We start from the raw sequence: 26,188 nt of genomic DNA, 5'->3' as shown, positions 1-26,188 counted from the left end.
ATGAATGTGGAGACCAGTGGCTCTGCTGGTCTGAGGCTGCACCCTGCCTTGGGCCAGCGATGGACTGGCAGACTGGCCAGACTAACAGAGAGTGAGACAACTTTAGGCGGCTTAACCAACTCTTTACATATCCCAGGCTGACTGGAGGCCATGGGCATGCACAGCAGAGACCAAGCCACCCAAACACTCCTGGCTGACATGTATGCACACAGAGAAACTGAAAAAAGACACCAGAAGCAAGAAGCTAGGTGGACTGAAAACAGCCGACACATGCCTGTGCTCCCCAGTCCACATCAGCCTCCGGAATAGTAGGGTGCCTTCCTTACCAGCGCAAGTATCGGTCTTCAACCGCTGACCAATCTTTGGCTGAACACTATGCTATGCAGACACAGGAGCAGCCACTCTAGGAAACCAGGCTTAGAAAAAATTAAAACAAATGTGGTGAGACATCAGTAGTCATATGCTGTACAAGACACAGACTGTGGAGGTTTAGTCTAGTAGTGTTACTAAACAAATGAGCAAACAAATGAGCAAACAAAACCACCAACACCTTCCAGGTAACAAGTAAAAATCTAGAGTTGCATCATGTATTATCTGAAATATATAGTAGTCAACAAAACTTTACAAGACGTGAAAAGAAAAAAGAAAGTGTGACCCATACTCAGGGGGAAAAAACAATTAAAAGCAGTCAATAGAAATGGTCTGAGTGTTCCCAGATGTTGAATTTAGCAGATGAAAACTTCAAAACCACTGGGATAAAAGAACTGAATAAAATGACATTTAAGGAATTAAAGGAAAGTGTGATGAAACTGATATAATGGAGAAAATAAGGAGACAGAAATTATAAAACAAAATGAAAATTATGGAGTTGAAAGTTCAGTAACTAAAACAAAAAATTCACTGGAGAGGCTCGAAGGGAGATTTCTTATGGCAAAGAATCAGTGAACTTGACGTTAGATCAACAGAAATTATCCAATCTGAAGAACAGAAAGAAAAATGATTGAAGAAAACTGAATAGAGCCTCAGAGTATGAGCTATATTGTTAGGTATGCCTAGAAGGTAAGCAGAGAGAAAAGGTGGTAGAAAAAATATATGAAAAAAAGTAATGATTTTCCACAAACTAAGAACAGAAGAGAACTTCCTCAACTTGAGAAAGAACATCTACAAAAAAATCTACAGCTAACATCGCAGTTAATGGTGAGAAACTGGATGTTTTCCCACTAAGATGAGGAGCAAAGCAAGGATGGCTGCTCTCACCACTCCTATTCGAACATCATACTGGATGTCCTAGATAATGCAATAGAACAGGAGAAAGAAATAAAGAGTATATAGATTGGGAAGAAAGAAATAAAACTGTCTTTGTTCACAGATGACATAACTGTCTAGAAAATTCCAAAGGTCAACAAAAACCCCCTCGAAATAGTAAGCAATTACAGCAAGGTTTCAGCATACAAGATTAATACTGGGTTAATATTAAGCCCTCGGGATGATGATGACTTAGAAGAGGAAGATGAGCCAGATCCAGGACAGCAATGAGATGTCAGGTTGAGAAACTCAGAGTCGTACACATTGGCCTGTCCTCATCTTACACAATCTCTCGACAGCTTTCTATGAGACTGACCACTTTTCTCCTTCTTGAAATACTTCCCTCAATTGATTTCTTTGGCATCACAATTTCCTAATATTCTTCCTGCTTCACTAACTACTCCTCCTCTACTCGACCTCAATGATGGAGTGTGACAGGGCTCAATCCTCTAAGTTATCTCATCCATTCCCATAACTATAAATTTCATCTATATGCCACTAATATCAAAATTTCTACCTCTAGCCTAAGCATCTCAAATTTATCACTAAACTCTTGATGTGCATCTCTACACACTCTTACACTCCTTACCTTTTACTGTGCTTTCCCCGCACCAACCTGTTGTTCTTTCAACATGACGAGCTCATTCTTGCCCTAGGACTTTTATACTTATTCTTTCTACTACTGAGACTCCTCCTCACTCTACTTCTCTGGCTTTTTATCATTTACACCTCAATTCAATTGGCACTTCCTCAGAGAGGCCTTCTCTGACTATATTTAAATAGCCCTCATTCTACTTGTCCTTTTCCATCACATTAGCTAGTTTTATCGTCAGTATTCACTGCTAAATCAAATAATCTAGTCTTTCCAGTTACTGACCCTATTATTGTTGATTCCCTCTCCTGCCTTAGGGCCCTATGACAGCAAGGATGTCACCTATCTTGTTTACCACCTTGTTGCCTAGTTTAACGGTTCCTCATACATACTCAGTAAATACCAGGTGAACAAATAAATTAACTGAAGATAGAAAAAGAAGCAATATGAAGAAAGGTACTTACAAATCAAAAGAGCACTATGTCAATCAACCACTAATATCCTATATATCCTATATGCTAATATCCTATAACAGGGTAGTAAATTTCCCTCAAGATCTAATTCATCAACTGCACTAGTTTAAGAAAAACTAATAAAGGCATTGTTCAGTTACTCTACTGCAGTTTAGCATGTTAACTCCTAGAGAGTACGCAAAAGAACACAAGAGGCACAATTCACATGCAAAAAGAAACTTCCTTAACAAAGGTGATAGGACGTCCTGTTTTACTTTTATTTATTTTATTTTTTTTATTTTTTACTGTATCTTTAATCTTAGTTTTCTGATAAGAAAACCCAAGTTATCTTTATCCTTGCATCCAATCAGGTCAGAAGGGTAAAGTCTCACTTACCTTAAGAGGGTTTGTTCTAGATGGGCATACTGAGATATGCTAGATCTTAACGGACACACTGAAAGGTAACTTCCTTTCATTACTGCTTCAGCGAATGCTTGCCACCACCTCAGAAAACGCCTCCCCTGAACTCACTGTTTAAGCTCCCTTCTTAAAACATAAACTCCCTTCTTAAAGCATTAATCAGGTTTCATAAATGCCCTGGGTCATGTGCTCCCTCAGGTACACAGGTACAGAGGTTCACAATGATTCTGAGTGATAGTTCAGATCGCTGAGAGCTTCATTTCCCAGCATGGCTGAATCCTCTGCCCTGTCCTGTCTCAACATGGACAACTATTTTCTACCACTGTCTTTCACTTCATTAATGGTGACTACAGAAAAGAAGGTGACTACATATGGGACTTACTTTGCTTAGGACAGTTCCAATTTACAACTGTTACCCCAGTATAATTGTTAACAGCACTACCTTTATTCTCAAGTGCCCCAATCTGGACAATAAATTATATGATCACCTTGATTATAGAAAAAATAATGTCCATTAAAAATATTATATAGTCACGCAAATGATTATGTGATCATGGACTAGTCTGAACTCAATGAAAATCAACTAACAATAAGATTCTTATTACCAATACTACCAACTAAGTGTGCCCAAACACTGGAAATGAGGAATGCAGTGTGGATGTTGAGAGATGGATAAAAATGATGGAGGTCTGTCTACGGCCATGCCACCCTAAACACGCCCAATCCTGTCTGATCTCGGAAGCTAAGCAGGGTAGGGCCTGGTTAGTACTTGAATGGGAGACCACCTAGGAAGACCAGGTGCTATAGGCATAAAAAAAAAAAAATGATGGAGGTTCTGAGATCGTGTACTTAACATTATCTACCATGTATGTAGGGACAAAAAAGTGTCAAGTCTACCATGCCATGAGCTAAACTCTAAAAGATGAACATTTGAATGAACAAGGATGAAAATGTTATACAAACGACTTAGAAGAACTTGAATCTGAATCTTGCTAGGACCTGGATAATGGAATGGCATAAAAATGGCTATTGAGCGAAATCAGCAAAAATGGTAGAACACAGCCCTCTAGGGTGCATCCTTCCCCAGAAACACTAAAACGATATTAGAAAAAAGTGATGTTTTTATCTATTTAGAATAATACTCGCATAATACTATTGCATATAGCATAACACCATTTGTGTCAATGTTTTAAAACACAAAATTATATGTGCACACATATACATACATATAATTCACAGATATTTACACACAGAAATCAATGCATAAAACATGGACTAGAAGAGCACACAAACGTGATGTGGTTTGCCTCAACCAAGGAAGGGGAAGTAAAGGTGAAAAATGGATGGGGGATTTTAGGTAGATCTGCCACGCTTTACTTATTTAAAATGAAAGATGTGAAGTAAATATAAAAACCTAGGGGTTTTTTTCTTCTATATCATTCACTATATTTTTCTGTAAATTTTTAAAATTGGTGTAGGGTGGGAGAGGGAGACCAGGTCTCCGTCCTTAAGAAGCTCACTGTCTAGACTCAATCCTAATTCGTTTTTGCTGGCTGCAAACAATGACTACTTCTCTTAGTAAGTACACATGCTCACAAAGTATCCAGTTACCATTTGTCCCCAAATGTCAAGCTCTGTAATTTGCAGTATCCATCTTCTTGTCCTTAAATAAAAAATAACAATAACCGGACGGGGGGGAGATGGCAGACTAGGTAAAAGTAGGGTTCTTCTCCTCCCAGGTCTGCATGGAAATTACAACCAAATTATAAAATAATCAGCATGGAGAATCACCTGAAGTCCAGCTGATAACACCTACGTCTGATAATAGAAAGGAGCCATATCGAAGCCACGGGAACGCCTAGGTACAGAAGTTGCAGCAAAACTGAGGCTATATTGGCCGGACGGACCTTGTCTCCTTTGAGATCCAACTTCACCCAAGCCACAAAGTACCTACAGCCCATTGACAAGCAGCCTCTTGTGCTCTGCTTGGCTCTGGGGTTGCACAGTCAGCGCAGGCAACAGACCTTGGCTAGTGCAGTGAGCACATTTCGAGGAAAACAGTCATCTGTATAAGCTGCAATATCTCTTGAGGGGATTGCAGGGTCTGAATTGGCCTGATGGCCCTTGACTCCCTGAGCTCCTGCCCCATCCAGTACACAAAGTGCCCGCTGCACATTGATAGACAGCTGCCCCCTGCCATAAGGTAACACATTTAGGCTACAAGCAGAAACTTGTACAGGGAGCCAGAGAGACAGTGCTGGCACATAAACTGACACTGCAGTGGCAGGGGGAAATTTACTCAATAGACCCAGGAGATTCCCAGGGTCCCTGCGCCACCCAACACACATATCACCCAGAGGCTCATCTAGTTTCAGAGTCTTAAAGGCAAAACTAACAGGTAGTGTCAGGCCGTGAGGAGCACTGGTCCCCCTGCTAAACTGCCATAGGTCAGGGATGCGGAATAACTGACTGCTGCCTACAGTATTGTCTCTTCCACTTACCTACAGGTCCAGCATAGGCAACAACCATCTGCAGATTGCTTTGTAGTTCCTACTGGGTAGCCCTGAGCAATCAAAAGCAGCAGCTGACCTTGGCCTATGGGGGAGCCCCTCCCAAGGGGCCACAAAACCAACGCATCCGGAGGCTGGCACCAGACCACAAAGGAGCAACTCCTGACTAGTCCCATTAGTGATACACACAAAGGGTGGTTGTGACAAGTACACAAGCCTGCTAGGGCAAATCCCACTCAGTGGGGTCAGCCCCCACACAACAACTGTGGATGCAGCCAATTCCCACGATTAATCAGCCTGAGCATTAATCCCATCCACTGATCTACTAACAACAATAAAGGCTTGGCGACAACAGAAGATCACACACAACCCACACAAAGATCACGTCCAGAGCCACCAGCATAAGGGATCAAGGAAAGTGTGACACTGGGTCACACAAGACACCTTCCACATTAGGCTACCTTGCCAAGGCTGAGATGAAACAAATATTCCTAATACATAGAAACAAACACAGAAAGGCTAATAAAATGAGAAAACAAAAAAACATGCCACAAATGGAACAAAAGAAAACTCCAGAAAATAAGCTAAATGAAATGCAGGCAAGCAACCTACCAGTGCAGAGTTCAAAATAATGATCATAAGGATGCTCAACGAACTTATTGGAGAATGGATGAACACAATGAGAACCTTAACAGCATAAAAAAGGACATAGAAACCATTAAAAAGAACCAGACAAAAATGAGGAATACAATAACTGAAATGAAGAATATACTAGAAGGATTCAACGGTAAAATGGATGAAGCAGAAGATCAAATCAGTGAATTGGTAGCAGAATGTACCCAATCATAACAACAAAAAAGAAAAAGAATTTTTAAAAATGAGGATAGTTTAAGAGACCTCTGGGACAACATGAAGCGTAAAAATATCCAGATCATAGGAGTACCTAAAGAGGAAGAGAGCGAACAGGGGATTGAGAATCTATTTGAAGAAATAATGAAAGAAAACTTCCCTAACCAGGCAAAGGAATTAGACATACTAGTTCAGGAAGCACCAAATCCCAAACAAGAGGAATTCAAACAGATCTGTACCAAGACACATCATAATTAAAATGCCAAAAGTCAAAGACAAAGAGAATCTTAAAAGCAGCAAGAGAAAGGAAGATAGTTACTTACAAGGGTACCCCCATAAAAATGTTTGCTGACTTTTCAATGGAAATTTTGCAGGCCAGAAGATTATGGCAAGAAATATTCAAAGTTATGAAAAACAGGAATCTACAACCACAAATACTCTACCCAGCAAGGCTTTCAATTAAAATGGAAGATGAGATAAAGAGCTTCCAAGACAGGAAAAAGTTTAAGGAATTCATCATAAACAAGCCAGCATTACAAGAAATGTTAGAGAAGGCCCATTATTTTCTGTAAGAGAAGGGGTAAAAAAGAAAATAGAAGTAACAAATATGAATAATAAAATGCCAGTAACAATGTACCTATCGGTAATCACTTTAAATGTAAACAGATTAAATGCTCCAATCAAAAGACAGAGAGTAACCGACTGGATAAGAAAACAAGACCCATGCATATGCTGTCTACAAGAGACCCACTTCAGATCAAATGACACTCACAGACTGAAAGTAAAGGGATAGAAAATGATATTTCACATAAATGGAAATGAAAAAAAGTTGGAGTAGCAATACTTATATTGGATAAAATAGACTTTAAAACAAAGGTTATGATAGGAGACAAGAAAGGGCATTATATAATGTTAAAGGGATCAATAAATCAAAAGGACATAACCCTAGTAAACATATATACACCCATAAAGCAATCATTGACATAAAAGGAGAGATCAATAGTAATACACTCATAATAGAAGACTTTAAGACCCCCACTGATGCCAGTGGACAGATCTTCCAAGCAAAGAATTAGGAAAATAATGGGCCTAAAAGACACACTACGTCAGATTTAATCGATATTTTCAGAGCATTTTACCCCAAAGCAGCAAAATATACATTCTTCTCAAGTACACATGGAATATTTTCAAGGATACACTACATGTTAGGATACAAATCAAGTCTCAAAAAATTTAAGAAGACTGAAATCATATCAATCATCTTCTCTGATCACAATGGTATGAAACTAGACATCAACTACAAGAAAAAAACTGGAAAATATATAAACACATGGAGGTTAAATAACATGCTACTAAATAATGAATGGGTTATTAATGAGATCAAGGAAGAAATCAAAAGATACCTAGAAACAAATGAAAATGAAAACACAATGAGTCAAAATTTATGGGACACAGAGAAAGCAGGCCTGAGAGGGAAATTCATAGCAATACAGGCCTACCTCAAAAAAAAACAAGAAAAAGCTCAAACAATCTAATCTTATAATTAAAAGAACTAGAAAAAGAATAGCAAACAAAGCTCAAAGTGAATAGAAGGAAGGAAATTATAAAGATCACAGCAGAAATAAATGAAATAGAGTCTAGAAAAACAATACAAAAGATTAATGAAACCAAGAGCTGATTCTTTGAAAGGATAAACAAAATTAACAGACCTTTAGCCAGACTCATCAAAGAAAAAAGAGAGGACTCAAATCAATAAAATTAGAAATCAAAGAGGAGAAATAACCACAGACTCCACAGAAATATAATGGATCATAAGAAAATACTACGAGCAATTATATGCCAACAAATTGGACAATCTGGAAGAAATGGACACATTCCTAGAAACATACAATTTCTCAAGACTGAGTCAAGAAGAAACAGAAAATCTGAACCAACTGATTACCACCAATGAAACAGAATCAGTAATAAAAAACCTCCCAAAAAACAAAAGTCCTGGACCAGATGGCTTCATAGGCGAATTTTACCATTCAAAGAATTATCACCTATTCTTCTCAAACTATTTCAAAAAATTCAAGAAGAAGGAAGGCTCCCTAACTCCTTTTATGAGGCCACCATTACCTTGATTCCAAAACCAAACAAAGACATTACAAAAAAAGAAAACTATAGGCTGATATCTCTTATAAACATTGATGCAAAAATCCTCAATAAAATATTAGCAAACCGAATTCAGCAATACATTTAAAATAACATACATCATGATCAAGCTGGATTTACTCCTGAGATGCAAAGTTGGTACAATATCCACAAATCAATTAACGTGATACACCATTAACAAATCGAAAGATAAAAACCATAATATCATATCATTAGATGCAGAAAAAGTGTTTGACAAAACCCAACATCCATTTATGATAAAAACTCTCAGCAAAGTGGGAATAGAGGGAACATACCTTAACATAATAAAGGCCATGAATGACAAACCTACAGCTAACGTCATCCTCAATAGGGAAAGGCTAAAAGATTACACCAAAAAACTGTTAGAACTGATCAGTAAGTTCAGTAAAGTAGCAGGTTACAATATAAATATTCGGAAGTCAGTGGCATTTTTATACACCAATGATGAACTTTCGGAAAAAGAAATTAAGAAAACAATTCCATTTATGATTGCATCGAAAACTATAAAATACCTGGGAATCAAATGAACCAAGAAGGTAAAAGATCTGTTTTCAGAAAATTATAAGTCATTGAAAAAGAAACTGAAGAAGATACAAATAAATGGAAGCATATACCATGTTCATGGGCAGGAAGAATCAACAGCATTAAAATGGCCATACTACCCAAAGCAATCTATAAATTCAGTGCAATCCCTATCAAAATGCCAATGGCATTTTTCAGAGAGCTAGAACAAATAATCCTAAAATTTATATCAAGCCATAAAAAAACCCAAATAGCCACGGCAATCCTGAGAAAGAAGAAGAAAGTTGGAGGTATCACACTACCTGATATCAAACTATACTACAAGGCTACAGTAATCAAAACAGCATGGTACTGGCATAAAAACAGATACATTGATCAATGGAACAGAAGAGAGAGCCCGGAAATAAATCCACACCTATATGCTCACTTAATATATGACAAAGGAGGTAAGAATATACAATGGGGTAAAGACAGTCTCTTCAATAAATGGTGTTGAGAAAATTGGACAGATACATGCAAAAAAAATAATAAGCTGGACCACCTTCTTAAACCGTATACAAGAATAGACTCAAAATGCATTAAAGACTTAAATGTAAGACCCAAAACCATAAAACTTCTAGAAGAAAACATAAGCAGTAAACTCTCTGATATTACTAACAGGAATTTCTTTTCAGATTTATCTCCTCAGGCAAGGGAAACAAAAGAAAAAATAAACAAATGAGATTACATCAGACTAAAAAGTTTTTGTACAGCAAAGGAAACCACCAACAAAACAAAAAGACAACCGACTGGGAGAAAATATTTGCTAATGATACATCTGATAAGGGGTTACTATCCAAAAATATATAAAGAACTTAAACAACTCAACACCAAAAAGCAAACAATCCAAGTAAAATGTTGGCAGAAGACCTGAACACATACTTCTCCAAAGAGGAAATACACATGGCTAACAGACATATGAAAAGATGCTCAAGGTCGCTAACCATCAGAGAAATGCAAATTAAAACCACACTGAGAAATCACTTCACACCTTTCAGAATGGCTATCATCCATAAATCAAGAAACAAGTGTTGGCGAGGGTACAGAGAAAAGGGAACCCTCACACATTGTTGGTGGGACTGCGAAATGGTACAGCCACTATGGAAAACAGTATGGAGGTTTCTCAAAAAATTAAAAATGGATATACCTTTTGATGCAGCAATTGCACTTCTGGGGATTTATCCATAGAAAACCAAAACAATAATTCGTAAAGGTCTATGCACGCCAATATTCATGGCAGCACAATTTACAATAGCTAAGATATGGAAGCAACTTAAATGTCCATCAACAGATGACTGGATGAAGAAATTATGGTTCATATATTATACAATGGAATATTACTCAGCCATTAAAAAATGAAATCCTACAATTTGCAACGACATGAATGGACCTAGAGATTATGCTGAGTGAAATAAGTCAGACAGAGTAAGATAAATACCATACGATTTCACTCATATATGGAATCTAAGGAACAAAAAGAACAAATTAATCAAAAACAGACTCACAAATATAGTGGACAATTTGGTGACAGACAGAGGGGAGGGGGGTTGTGGGGCTGGAAGAAAGGGGTGAAGGGTTAAAGAAGTACAAATTAGTAGTTGATAGTTGGTCAGGGGGATGGGGAGTATGGCAGAGGGAATGCAGTTAGCATTAATATGATGGCTAGGTAGAGGGCCAGGGGAGAGAGGGAGAAATTGGGGGGATCATTTTATGAACTGTATAGATGTCTAACGAATGTATTGTATATTTGAAACTAATTTAAATAAATTTTTTAAAAAATAACCCTGTTTGCCTACATTTGCCTTCTAGCACTTCTCTCAATCTTTAAAATTCCTCTGTGATCATAAATGGTGGAATGAGAGGCAAAAAGAAAAAAAGAAAGGAGAGAGAGAGAAGAGAAGAGAAGAAATAAACCAGTTTCAAGTGAGCCAAAGTGACTTTTCCAGAATCAAAGAGCAAGCTACAAGAGAACCAACAACTCTAGATTCTTCCTTCTTCCCAGGGGCACCACTGCCACCATTCCTCAGGAAAGGAAAAACATGAACAGTGTCTTAAGGGTTATAATCTCTGTACCCACCCTCCACTCCTGAAAAGGGATCAAACCCTGCTATTCCAGAGCAAGGCAGACATTTATAATCTCTGGAGTTCTTTCTGAATCTTCTCTATGGCCTAATTCAAACATTTAAACATCCATTACAAGTTTAAAAGTCCACACTTTCCATGATATATCTCACTTTCAATATGACTCACTCATAGAAAATGGTTTTAAAGTGACAAGTTCCACACTGCAAACCTAAATACAAAAAGAACTGTGCACAGATACTGTACCCTAGTAAATTTATTTTTCACTTGGGTATGAGTTAGCAATTCTGAAACAACTGTATGTATATACTGGGATTTAGCAAATAAGTAAGTATATTGGGATACTAAGAGATATGTTATTTACTGCCAGAGACAAGCGTTACAAATAAGGAAAAGTAGAGACTAGAATACCATAGTATCGGATTAAAATCAGCTGGATCAGTATGAACTCATGGTGGTTTTTAAAATATACACATATATACACACACAGATGTATACGGAAATAGACACAGATGTACATGTATATACACACATGTGCTTGCAATGTCCACTGAGAAGGACCAGAACTGGTGATACCACAACAGGAATGAGCACACCAAGACTCCACCCTTCAAAGGAACTAGAAGCTCCTTGGAAAAAAAAAGGTTACTTCCAGGGCTGAGACAGGGAAAGTATAAGACAAGACAGGAAGAGCACTTTATGGCACCAGAAAATTAAAAATTGCTCAAAAAATGAATGGGAACTAGATAAAGGTGGTGGCTGCACAACACTGTGAATGTACTAAATGCCACTAAACTGTTCACTTTAATATGGTTAATTTCATGTTATGAGGATTTCACCTCAATAAATTTGGGAAAAAAATGACAGAGGCACGTTGAAGGCACAAAAGCCAACTTGAAGGAGCTGCTGATAGTCACTTGTGGGACAATGTAAACAACAAAATTATTAATGATGATAAAAGGTTATAACCCATAGAAAATAAATACCTGTGAGTACATACTCATATAAAGAAATTAGAAACAAATGAGAGAGAAAAGACATTTCCTTCTTTCAGCAGAGTACCAATTAACAGCTATAAGAAGGAATGATAGGAACAGAAAATCACATTTGGCAAACACCACAATAACTGATGCAGACAAAAATCATCAATGGAGGTTAAAATTTGTGGGCAAAAGTATGATGAGAAACGGGATATCTGCTTAGTTTTTAAGTGTGACTCCACAAAATGTTTATTAATTACAAAAAGAAAAAAGAGTGACTTTGCCAAAGCCAGGCAGACACAACTTTAACAAATGACTGATGTTAACGAAACCTGTGGTGAGTCACGCACCTCTTGATATAATACGCTAAGGACACAAGGTATTCTCTGTGGTATTCTCGCCAAAAATTGTATTACTTCAGTTTGATCATAGGAAATCATCAAATTCAAATTAAGGGACATCTACAAAATAACTAGCCAAATATCTTCAGAAGTGTCAAGGACATAAAAGACAAAGAAAAACTGAGGGAATTTCTCGTAATGGATAGGATACTAGGAAACATGACAACTAAATGCAACGTGGGGTCTTGGATGAGGTCCTGGAACAGGAAAACACAAGTGAGACAACTGGTAAAATTCAGATCAGGTCTGTAGGTTAGTTAATAGTATTGTACCAATGTCAGCTTTTCATTTTAGAAAACTGTGCTCTGTGGTTATGTAAGTTGTTCATATTAGGGGGTGTAAAGGGATTCTGTGCACAATTTTTGCATATTTACTGTAAATCTAAAATTACTGCAAAATAAAAAGTTTAAAAACCATGTTACCCTTCAGCTTACTGTTTAATTGACTTATTTATGGTGGGGGCTATTTCCATCTTTCCTCCCCGAAAAGAGCAGGGGTTTTTCTCCAATACATTTGCTAATGTAACCCAAAATTTTTAGCAGTGCCTGACACACAGAAGGCACTCAGCAAACACTATTACACAATTTCAGTGAGCCAGAACCATGAATGTCCTCCAAATCCTACGGTTACTATTAATTTTCCTTATATCCTGTTTGAAAAAAACTTTTCTTATTCCATAAAGAAAAACTAAAAAAAATCTAAAGTATTTTGTTCACAAATAAGAGTCATAGTTTTAAACAAAATGCTTTAGTGTCTACATGTTTGCAACTAAAAGGACATGACATCTGGTCTTTTCACTTACTTTCACACACTGAGGCTCTGCGTTGGATATAGTGAGCTAAGTAAGAATCTGAGGACCTAACAGCCCTTCCTCCAGCTAGTGAGGCAGTGGCTCCCCTCCAGGACAGTCAGAGCCATGAGAACTTCCGGCTACTAACCCTCTCCCTTAACCCAGGGCTCAGCTCCTAGAATAGGGGTACCACACAGAAAGAAGCCTGTCATTGCCTCCACCTCTAGAGCTCTGGTCAGAAATTTTGCCTGGGGGAAAAATAGGGCCAAAAAACAGATAGTTCCTAATTTCTTCCCGAAGGACCGAGTTTCATTTGCAACAGAGCCTGGAGGAGTTTATACCTAAAGCTCTCACAGCAATAGTGGAGGCTATAGAAAATGGAACTGGGAGAATTGGAGACCTAATGAAAATACAGCCTAGATTGTAGGTGGCTAGTCTATGTGTGTGTGCGCAAGAAGGAAGGACAGAGGGAGAATGAAAACTAGGGAAAATGATAGCTGGGAGGAGCCTTCCGGAGGCAGAAATAACACACACTGAAACTCAAATAATTTCTTCAAAGGAACTACAGTTTGATTAGTTCATAGAATGTATGCTCCATTGCACTGCTGTAAACAACAGAACAATCTACCAGCAATTAGTGCAGTGGTCACTGAGGGAGTGGACGAGAACCCTACCAGTAACAAGGGTCACCCTATGCTGATGTGGGGTGTGCACCGAACTGTGCCTTCCTGAGGAGCAACAGTAGAGACATAATCTTGGGGGGAGGGGGGAAGAGGAAGGGTAGGATTTAACCAGTACTGATTTCAAATCAGCTATTATAAATACACTCACGGAACTAACAAAAAGCTTTGATAAAGAAGTGAAAGAAGGTATGGCAACGTTGCATCAAATAAAGAATATCAATAAAGGAATAGAAATTTTAAGAAAGAACTAAATGGAAATTCTGGAGTCGAAAAGTACAATAATAGAAATAAAAAGTTCAGTGGAGGGATCCAACACTAGATTTGAACTGGTCAAAGAAAGAACTGGCAAGATTCTTGTAGAATTCAGCAAGATTTAGAAGACAGATCAAATAGAGATTATGCATGCTGAAAAAAGAAAAAATAATGAAGGAAAGTGAACAGAGCCTCAAAGAAATTTTGGGATACCATTAAGTATACCATCACAAATGTAATGAGAATACCAGAGGAGAGAAGAAAAAGGTGAAAAACATATTGAAAGGTATAAGAATGATTGGATAATTCCCAAAATTTCTGAAGAACAATAGCAAGTATGGTATTAGCAAGAACCACAGATACATCATGGTAAAAATAATAAAAGTCAAACACAAGAAAATCTTGAAAACGAGAGAAAAATGATGCATCACTTATAAGGAATCCTAAAAAGATCAATAGCTGACTTCTCATCAGAAATAATGGTGGCCAGAAGGCAGTGAGATTTAACAAAGTGCTAAAAAAAATTTTTTTTAATTTAAAAATAATAATCCCATCAACCAAGAATCTTACATCCAGCACACTCATTTTTCAAAAATGAAGGTAAAATACACATATTCCAAGATTTAAAAAAATGATAGAATTCATCACTAGCAGACCTGCCTTACAAGAAATACTAATATAAGTTCGTCAGGCTGAAAGCAAGTGATCTTAGGACAGTAATTCAAATCCACACAAAGAACATCAGTAATTATGTAATTATCACAGATGCTATTAATGTATTTTTTTCTTTCTCTCAACTGATTCAAAAAGACATTGTATAAATGATATGTATGTAAGGTATCGTTGAGTCTATAACATGGAAATGTAGTACATTTGCCAATGACAGCACAAAAGAGGTAGATGGGAAAAAGCTGTAATATGCAAAGGAAATAACAGATAGTAAAGTAATAATTTTAACAATGTATTGCTGGGTTTGTAACATCAACAGATATAATGTGTATAACAATACCACAACCAAAAAACAAGAGGAAAGGGAGTAAGTTTATAACTATATAGAAATAACATTTCTAAATATTACTGAAATTAAGCTTGTATAAATCTGAAGCTGATTCTGATAAGTTGAGATGTATATGGTAAGCCTTGTAACAACCACTAAAATATACTCAAAATTAGTGAAAAACGTCATTAATGATATTAAAATGCCAAATTAGAAAATATTTAATCAATGCAAAAAAAAAAAACACCTTTAAAGGAGGAATGGCGGAACTAAAAAGAAATGAGAATATGAAAAAGAGATGTAAGATGGCAGATGTAAATCAAACTGCATCAATAACATTGAACAGGGATGGATTAAACAGTCCAATCAAAAGTAAAGTAGACATTACTAGATTGGATTTTAAAAAGCATGATCCAACTACATGCTGTTTACAAGAGACACACTGTAGATTTAAAAACATGAATAGAGGGAAGGAGGAAACATGGCAGAGTGAGAGACATCTCCAGATCTCTCCCCTTGAAACAACAATGAGCTGAACATCTAAAACTCAACAAAAAACACCCAAACTGAACACCAGCACGTATGAGTGTAGGATGTGCACATAAGAGCTACCACAGATCAGAATCCTGGGTGTCGGGTGGTGGACTGGGAGAAATAAAGAAGCTGCCTTTGCAGCCACCGGAGCTACCTATAGGAGGGTGGGAAGAGGAGAGAAGAAACAGCGAGTTCCCTAAACAGTCCTGCCTGGGAGAGCTGTGAGCTCCCCACAGCCAGCAGCAGGGCTCAGTCAGTCATCAGGGCAGTAGGCAGAGAAGCAGGATAACAGAAAAACAGCTGATTTTTACCAGCCGCAGTTGCAAAACCGAAGCTGAGCCACAGTACCCAACCCCCAACCCAGAGGGCTCCTACCCTATATCCTCCAAGACCCATCACTGCGGAGCCCCAGGGGAACCTGATCAAACGCTACCAAAACTGCTGCTAACATTGACAAGGACTAAAACTGAGGGTAGGGAGCGTGATTAAATATCTACAAGGAAATAAAAAGGCATTATTAGGCTTTATATAAAGCAGGGATCCAAGAAACTTAGACACCATCTACTGGAAACCAAAAGAAAAGTGCCTTCTTTGCAGCAAGCTAAAGAGAGACCTTTATGTAATAAAACTTTATTCTGGAAAAAAAGCAGAATATATTCTCATTAATGCCTAGGTGGAGAAATAGTCCATTAAACACAATGAACAACCAAGGTGACAAGGCATTTCTGAAGGAAAGAGAAAAATCTCCAGAAAATAAGCTTACAGACATAGAAATATGCGACTTAAATGACAGAGAATTCAGGATGGTACTTCTGAAAAAACTCAGTGAGTTCCGAAATGAGTCATATCACCAATTTCAAGAATTGAAAAAACAACTAGATGAGCAAAGCAAGGAGAGTAAAACCCTCAAGAAGAGCAGAATAGACCTTCTGGAGATGAAGAACACACTGCAAGAGTTGAAAAATGAAATAGCAAGCTTGGGAAATAGAGTGTTATATACAAAGTGACAGTAATCATAACAGCATGGTATTGGCAGAAAAACAGACACACAGACCAGTGGAACAGAATCAGGAGTCCAGAAGTAAACCCATATTTACATGGACAGATAATTTTTGACAAAAAAGCCAAAACATATGGTAGAAAAAGGAAAGCCTCTTCAATAAAGACTGTTGTCTATCACCACACACCAAAGTTAACTCAAAATGGATTAAGGACCTGAATATAAGACCTGAAACAATAACATGCATAGAAGAAAACATAGGAACTAAACTCAAGGACCTTGGACTTAAAGAGGATTTTATGAATTTGACCTCATACCTGTTAGAATAGCTGTTATCAACAGGACAAGTAATAACAAATGCTGGAGAGGATGCAGAGAAAAAGGAACCCTCATGCACTAGTGGTGGGACTGCAAATTGGTACAGCCACTATGGAAAACAGTATGGAGGTTCCTCAAAAAACTAAGAATTGATCTACCATATGATCCAGCAATCCCTCCACTGGGTATTTACCCCAAAGACTTGAAAACTCATATCCGAAAAGATATTTGTACACTGATGTTCATAGCAGCATTATTCACAGTGGCCAGGACATGGAAGCAACGGAAATGTCCTACGATAGAGGACTGGCTAAAGAAGCTGTGGTACATATATACAATGGAATATTACTCAGCCATAAGAGGAGATGAAATACTGCCATTTGCGACAACATGGATGGACCTCGAGATAATCATGCTAAGCGAAATAAGCCAGACAGGAAAAGTTGAAAATCACATGGTATCACTTATATGTGGGATATAAACCTAAAAGCAAAAAATAAGCAGAACAAACAAACAGAGACACATGGACTACAGACTAGTAGTTACCAGAGGGTAGGGGGTTGATAGGGTAAAGGGGGTCAAACATAGGTGGGGAGGGGAAGGCTGAAATAGGTAAAGGGGATCAAATATGTGATAGCTGAAGGAAACTGAACTTTGGGTGGTAAACACACAATAGAATATACAGATATCAAATTATAATGTATATCTAAAAGTTATATAATTGTATTAACCAATGTTACCTCAATAAACTTAATTTAAAAAAAAAGGACATGAGTAAATTTGTTTTTAAAAAAAAAGGAATAAGACATACTATACAAACAGAAACCATAGGAAAGCTGAAGTGCCTGTACTAATATCAGAAAAAAATAGACTTTACAAGTTACTAGAGATTAAAGGAAGATATAAAAATGAAAACATATACACCCAATAACACCAAAACAGGTGAAGCAAAAACTGATAGAAATGAAGACAGAAATAGACAATTCTATAATAATAGTTGTAGACTTCAATATACCACTTCGAATAATGGATAGAACAATGAGACAGAAAGTCAACAAAGAAATACTGAAACATGGAACATTCTACAGGACAGATCACATCCTAGGTAATAAAACAAACCTAAATAAATCTCAAAAGAAAGAAATGATACAAAGTATGTCTTTTGACCCCAATGGAATAGAATTAGGAATCAGTAACAGAAAAATCTGGCAAACTCACAAATACGTAGAAATTAAAGAACATTCTCCTAAATAACCAACTAGTAAAAGAAATAAGAAAATACTGAAATCAATAAAAACTCAAGACAAAATGTACCAAAACTTACAGGATGCAGCTAAAGCAGTGCTTAGAGGAAAATTAATCACTGTAAATGCCTACATTATGAGAGATCTCAAATCAATAGTCTTAATATACTAGGGAAAGAAGAACAAACTAAGCCTAAAACAAGCAGAATGAAGGCAATGACCGAGATTAGAGCAAAGAGTAATTAAATAGAAAATAGAAAAATAGAGAAAACGTTAAAAACCAAAAACTGGTTCTTCGAAAGATCAATAAAATTAACAAACTTTTAGCCAACAGAAGACTCAAATTACTAGAATCGGAAATGAAAGGGGGTACATTACTACTGATCTTACAAATACAAAAAGGATTATAAAGAAATACTATGAATAATTGTATACTAACAATTCAGATGACTTAAATGAACTGGACAAATTCCTAGAACAATACCAACTATAGAAATTGACTAGAGAATACACAATCTGAAAAGACAAATGAAGCAACTGACTCAGTCACCAATAAAACTACCACAAAGAAAAGCCCAGGTCCAGATGACTTCACTGCTGATTCTACCAGCCAAAGAAGAATTACAGTAGTCCTCCCTTACACCTGTGGGGGATAAGTTCCAGGACCCCCAGTGGATGCCTAAAACCGTGGATAGTACTAAACTATATATACCACGTTTTCTCCTATACATACATACTTATGATAAAGTTTAATTTATAAATTAGGGACAGTAAGAAACGACAATAATAAAATAGAACAATTATAACAATATTGTGTAATAAGTTATGTGCATATGATCTCTCTCAAAATCTTATTGTACTGTACTCACTTTTTCAATTAAAAAAAAAAAAAGCACTTTATGGCTTCCCTTTGGCATATCTGAATTGCCGGCATCACTACTGTTGCACTTTGGGGCCATTATTAAGTAAAATAAGAGTGATGAACACAAGTACTGCCATACTGCAACACTCAATCTGATAACCAAGATGGCTATTAAGTGACTAACAGGGCAGGTAGCATACACAGCATAGATATGCTGGACAAAGGGATGATTCACATCCCAGGTGGGTTGGAGTGGGATGGTGTAAGAGTTCATCATGCGCACAATTTAAAACATGTTTATTTCTGGAATTTTCCATTTATTGTTTTCAGACCGTGGTTGACCATGGGTAATCGAAACAGCAAAAAGCAAAATTCAAATGAGGGGACTACAGTAATATCAATTTTCCACAGTCTTCAAAAAGAGAATTTAAAAAAAAACAAAAAACCAAGACTAGAAGGGAACACTTCCCAAATCATTCTATGCGGCTGGTATTGCCCTGACATCAAAACCTGACATACTAAAACTATAGCCCAATATTCCTTATGAATATTAATGCAAACTCCTTAAAACTAGTAAACCAAATTCAGCAACATACAAAAAGGATTATATACCATGACCAAGTGTTATCTTAGGAATGCAAGGTTAATAGAACATCTAATAATCAATGAATACAACATATCTTAATAGAATACAAAACAAAATCACTGAATAGATGCAGGAAAGATGCTCATCTCGACAGATGCTGGAAAATAATTTGACAAAATCCAAAACTCTTTTGTGATAAAAATACTCAGCAAACTAGGAATAGAAGGCAACTTTCTTAAGCTAAAAAAGGAGCATATACTTAAAAACTACAGCTAACAACACACTTAAATGTGAAAAAGTGGCTGACTTCTCATTAAGATGAGGAACAAGATGGGTGTCGGCTCTCGCCACTTCTATTCAACACTATAATAAAGGTTCTAGCTAGGAAAATTAAACAAGAAAAAAAACAAAAAGCATCCGGATTGGAAAGAAAGAAAGAAAGAAAATTATTTCTATTCACAGATGGCATGACTTTGCATGTAGAAAATCCTAAGGAATCCACTAAAAACCTATTAGAATAAATAAGTTCAGCGAAGTTGCCAGATACAAGATCAATATACAGAAATCAACTGCATTTTTACACACTTGCAATGAACAAACCAAAATAAACAATTCTATTCAAAATACCATCAGAAAAAATAAAAAGGTATATATATAACAAAAGCATAAAAATTATACTGTGAGAACATACAAAAACATTGTTGAAATAAATTAAAATATAAAAACAAGTAGAAAAACATCCCATGTTCATGGGTTGGAAGACCTAATGTTAAGATGGTAATACTACCTGGTCTGATCTACAAATTCAGTGCAATCCCTATCAGAATCCCAGTTGATGTTTTATAAAAATAAAGTGATTCTAAAATTCATATGAAATTGCCGAGACCCAAAATATCCAAAACAATCCTGAAAAAGAATAAAGTAACAGGACTTACACTTCTCTATTTCAAATTTACCACAGAGCAACAATAATCAAAACAGTGTAAAATAAAAGTGGGTTCAAGATGGTGGCAGAGGAAGGTCCTTAGCTCACTTCCTCCCACGGACATACCATGTGAAACAATTCTCTTTGAGAAAGACCCGAAAACTATCAGAACAGCTCTCCCATAACCAAGGATAAAAAGCCCACAATTTGAATAGAAGAGGCAGAGATACAATCTCACCAGGAGCTCTAGTCTCAGGACGGTAACAACCCACGAGAGGGAAGGATGTCACAAACATAGAGCAAGGGATTCATGCCTTCTATCAGGCATCCCAACTCTTGGGACCTGCAATGGAAAGATGAGCCCTCAAAATATCTGGCTTTGACAAGCAACAGAGCTTACATCCAGGAAACCCAGGGCTGTAGGAAACTGAAACTCTTCTTGTCAAGGGCTCACACACAGACTCACGCTCCCAGTCCCAGTGCAGACAGAGGCCACAGTTTAAAAAGTGCCTAGATCATATGCAAGGAAGATTCATTAACTAATCTTAAAGTGTATGCCAGAGAGACAGGAGTTTGTTGAAACTCTCTCTCTGGGGAAAAAGGTGCTCGTGGGCACAATCTGGGCATTCATCACCTTGCCAGCACCAATTGCCCTATATTAGCACTCCCCTGTGGCTTCTGCTCCCACCCCAGCCTGCCTGGTGCTCCTCTGCCACTGTTCCTGCCTCTGCTTTACTCAGTGGGTGGGGAAGGCTCACCCTGGCCCTATGTTCCTCTGCTGTGGTCCTGTCCCATAAGATCTGGAAGGTGCATATAATATACACAGGGTCACCCCTTGAACACCTGGTGCTAGTCGCCAAAGGGGCTTGTGCTTTTGAGCCCCATGAGAATGAAACAATCTGAGAGAGTTCTTGCCCGGCTGCTTCCCCCTGCCTACTGCACAGACAACAGACAGATACACCTCCAATCTTTCAATGACCACTAGTTTAAGACTTGGAGAGATGGCTGTTTCACCTAATACACAGAAACACAGAGTCAAGCAAAATGAGGAAATAAGAGAATATGTTCAAACAAAAGAATATAACTGCTCCACAAGAAAACCTAAAATGAAAGAAAAATAGGTAATTTACCTGATAAAGAATTCAAATAGTCACAAAGATGTTCACCAACCTTGAGAAAAGAATAGATGAACACAGAACTTTAACAGAGATAGAAAACATTAGAAAGTACCAAACAGAAGTCACAGAGCTGAAGATTACAATAACTAAAATGAAAAATACATGAGAGGTTTTACAGCAGTAAACTAGATGAAGCAGAAGGAAGGACCAGTGACCTGGAAGGTAGAGCAGCAGAATTGAAACAAATAGAGCAGCGCACGTGCGCGCGCGCGCGCACACACACACACACACACATAGTTTAAGGGACTTATAGTACATCTAATGGAACAAATTCACAGAAGAGGAAAAAAAGGCAGAAAACTTATTTGAAGAAATGATGTCTGAAAACCTCCTTAACCTGGGGAAGGCCACACATCCAGATCCAAGAAGCCAAAAGAGTTCCAAACAAGATGAAAGCAGAGACACATTTTAAAACAAAGAAACATTTTAAAATTAAAATTATAAATTTAAAGACAGAATCTTAAAAAGCAGTAAGAGAAAAACAACCTGTTATATACAAAGAATGAATTTGGACCTTTACTTCCCACCACATATAAAAATTAACTTAAAATGGATCAAAGACTTCACCACAGCAGCAAAAATTTTAGAAGAAAACATGAGAATCTTCATGATCTTGAATTTGCCAATGGATTCTTAGATATGACACCAAAAACACAAGCAATAACAACAAAAAATAGACTGGACTTCATCAAAATTAAAATATTTTGTGCTTCACAGCACATCATCAAGAATGTGAACAGACAGCCCATAAGCAGAGAGAAAATATTCACAAATCATATCTGATAAGGTACTCACAACTAGAATACATAAAAAACTCTTTCAACTTAAAAAACAAATAACCCATTTTTTAAAACAGGCAAAGGATATGAACAGACTTTTTTCCAAGGAAGATTTTTGAATGGCTAATAAGTACATAAAAAGATGCTAGACATCATTAGTCATGAGGTAAATCAAAACTACAGTGAAATACCACTTCACAACCACTAGGGTAGTAGAATCCAATAGCCAGATAATAAGTGTTGTCAAGAATGTGAAGAAATCAAAACTCTTACACCCTGCTAGAGGAAACACATAACGGTCCAGCTGCTTTGGAAAACAGTCTGGAACCTCTTCAAATTAAACGTAGAGTTACCATATGACATGGCAATTCCACTCCTAGGTAAAAATACCCAAGAAAAATGAAAGCATATGCCCTCACAACAATACATACATGAATGTTATATGTCTCCAGGGACAGGGGCTTACAACTGCTTGCCCAGTCTTGCCCAGTTTCTGGTTTATGCCTGACCAGAGCAGGAGGGTCATTAGGGGCTCTAATCCCACCCACAGGTAAGACTCTTGTCCCACTTTTACAACTTTCACAACCTGTGCATGCCACATACTTGGAATTCTGCCTCGTTTTCACGTGGGAATCCTGTTGGAACTGGTACCCTGGTCCAAACTCCCTGGCTGGGTTCCTGACATCCTCCTCAACTTAGGCCAATCCCACGGATCAACTCATGGATTCTTCCAAATGGTAAACAACCTATGACAAACTAGATATATTTCTAGGAACTGCACTGTGTCTGGGAATCTCATGTGCCAATCACAATAGTGTCTCAGAATTCCGAAGCACAAATACTCTACCCCTTTCAGAACTCCATGGCTGGACACACAGCACCCTCTACCTGACATGCCCACTGTCCCCTACTCTGCCTGGTACTGCCTTCACATTTACTCTTCCTCAGTGAAGTGTCTCAAGAATTAGTAGCCTCTGTCTCTGTTCTTCTGGGCAACAGACCAATATTTCTGGAATCCACATTTCAAACTTTATTCTACCACCACTTAACATATGACCTTGGCAAGTGTCTCAACCACTCTGCTTTGGTTTTCTCACTTACAGAAAGGATGTAATAATAATACCTCCCAGGGCTGTTACGAGAATGAGATAAATGTAATATGTAATATGTTTATAACAGTACAAGACCAGCACTGTTATTGCTTCTATCTTGATCTAGCATATTTGTTTATAGGCATCTCCCCTACTGAACCCTGAGTTTCTCAGAGATGTGAAGTTTCTTATTCCTTCTTAGAATACAGTGTTAGGCACAAGATAGGACAGGTACATGGAAGGGACCAATGAATGAATGAAAAATAAAAACTATTACTCCAGCAACATCAATGACATGGGAACTATGCTTTCAAAATAAAAATCAGAGCACATGGTTTATAAGTATACTGGAATATCTGAAATCAGGTCTGCTCTGGAAAATCCAAGTTGTCTGACTGCCAGAACAATCTAGAAAGAATTCAAATGCTCAGCAGACAGGGTGATTACATAAATGACAGCATTACAACCCAGTGGATTTTATATAACCATAACAGCAGATCTCTGTTGATACCTGAAAGAGTCTGGACAAAATACTAAGCAGAAAAACAGCCTACAAGTATGCACGGAAGGATTACAGAGCTGTTCAAGGAGTGGTAACCAAACAGAAGAGACTTTCTGTATCTTATGTCACATGGTAAAAGAATCTTATATTTTCTAAATTAATTTTAATTCTAAGGACAGATCAATACAAACAAAATAATGCTTACTACAAAACAAGATCAATAGAACACAGACTCCAAAAACTTCTAATCCCTTAAATAAGACATGGTGAGAAGAGGGGTCAAGTTTCTCTATTATAACTCTCTGAATAAGTAAGTTTCCTGATAAGAAAAAAAAAAAAAATTCGTACACTCTTCTTATGGTCAATTTCCTTATTTCATAAGTAGATTCTTAAGGCCAGTCATCTGTTCTGTTCATACCAAAGACAATCAATAGCTTGATTAAATTAACTATTTGCCGTTCTTCCTAAGTAAATCTTCTCCCTTTGGTACAATTTAAAAATGAAATCTAAAATGTATATGTTTGGCCACAAAAAAGGTCTTCAACAAGTTTTTCATTCATTTTCCCCCAAAGACTTCCCCCCAAAATTAGAGCTCTACTCATGGGGGGTGGGGGGGGAATAAGAAAAACAAGAATACCATACTTGCTCAAAGCACAGAGTACGTTTTTCTCTTCTATTGGCTTACTTTATACATACATATCTTCACAGAGATATATACATATCTATACATAGAGAAAAATTAAGTGATGAATCCATCTTTTCACTTATCTTCATATACGTCAATAAAATAATGCCAACAACAGCATCTTCAAATAACCAGGTGTTGACGGCTACTCTAACAAACCAAATATGCACTTATCTCAGCACCTCCACCCTTCTTGCCATTAACATTCCTTAGATTATTACAAGGAAAAGAAACAGGTAAAAAGTGTGGGTAGGAATTTACTCCAAAGTTTCTCTTCAAAAAAAAAAAAGCACTATCCCTGCATACAGTTCCAATCACTGAGCAGGTAACCTTCCTTAAAAACAAAGTTCAACAATCTAAACACCATCAATTTTTTAAAATTTAAAAAATTCCCAGTCAGAACTTCTCACCCACTTCATAAATATTTTTGTCTAAACAGCAATCTGTCAACAAATACATTTTCAATTATTAACTAAACAGCACCAAATCATTAGTATAATCAGCATGTAAATTTCATAAAAGCACTGATTGTGTCCTTTTAGGCATTTTATACAACATCCAGTACAAGGATGCTTATTAAACATTTATGTTGTTTAATAATGAAAATAAAATGCCAAAAGTCTTCCTTATTCAACTTGGCTATCATGTACAACATAAATGACTCATGGGTATCTGTTCCTCCAAGTGCAATTACAAGAAATCAAAAACAAAACCCCATTCAAATTAGAAATTCTCTATCTCCACTGTCCAAGAATACTGTTTAATTTTTATCTCAGAGAGAACTGCCAGGCCACCAGCAGAGAGCATGCAACATTCAGACTGCTGGGGTATTTAACCTAAACATTTATGCATCATTAACAAAGCAAAAAACCTAGTATATTTCATGTACATTTTTGGAGATATTTTCCTTACCTTTCCCATTTTGCCATGTAGTATACCAAGATAAAGTAAGGAACGAAGTGATGAATGCTAAAACAGTGGCTACAGTTCCATTTCGGAGCCTCATCTCATTTCACCATCACACTGGTTCATATGTTTATGAAGCCAACTGAATCCAGTACTCCTGGCTCTGGGCCAATGAAAACAATCAATAAGAGAGGTTCATTTCAGATGCTCTGCAGAGTAAGTCTGACAGCAACATCAGTCACAACTGCTATTCAGAATTGTCTTCACAGTCTTCATAGGTTGATGTCTCAGGCTTGCTTCTGAACCAAGAGGACAAGAGAAAGAAAAACTTGTTCAGTAATGCAAAATATTGGTTTCTTCATTTGTCAGTCACAATTATAAACAGACTTTTGGCGGGGCTAAACTGTATCTATAAAGATTATCCCTACATCTAAACCAGTCATTTAACATACTCGAATTATATAGTTCTTCTCTTCCAGGAGAAAACACTTCAAACTACACATATTCCCTCCTCATTGGTTGGTTCTGA

At 37.2% G+C, this 26,188-nt stretch overlaps 1 protein-coding gene and 1 pseudogene across 1 annotated transcript in view; one reads left to right on the top strand and one right to left on the bottom strand.

Annotated features, from left to right (window-relative positions):
• The window catches only part of MGAT4A (mannosyl (alpha-1,3-)-glycoprotein beta-1,4-N-acetylglucosaminyltransferase, isozyme A), a 92,348-nt gene extending 66,390 nt beyond the window's left edge, over positions 1 to 25,958 (bottom strand). Inside the window, exon 1 of the mRNA XM_011381959.2 lies at positions 25,666 to 25,958. Within this exon, the coding sequence (XP_011380261.1) occupies positions 25,666 to 25,759 (94 nt within the window). The 5' untranslated portion in view covers positions 25,760 to 25,958. The remainder of the gene's footprint in view (positions 1 to 25,665) is intronic.
• Positions 3,461 to 3,579, top strand: LOC111732456 (annotated as a pseudogene).
• Positions 25,959 to 26,188: the final 230 nt, after the last annotated feature.

Source organism: Pteropus vampyrus, unplaced genomic scaffold (assembly GCF_000151845.1).
Source record: "Pteropus vampyrus isolate Shadow unplaced genomic scaffold, Pvam_2.0 Scaffold461, whole genome shotgun sequence".
NCBI classification, from domain to species: Eukaryota; Metazoa; Chordata; class Mammalia; order Chiroptera; family Pteropodidae; genus Pteropus; species Pteropus vampyrus.
This window is presented reverse-complemented; position numbering and strand designations above follow the sequence as displayed.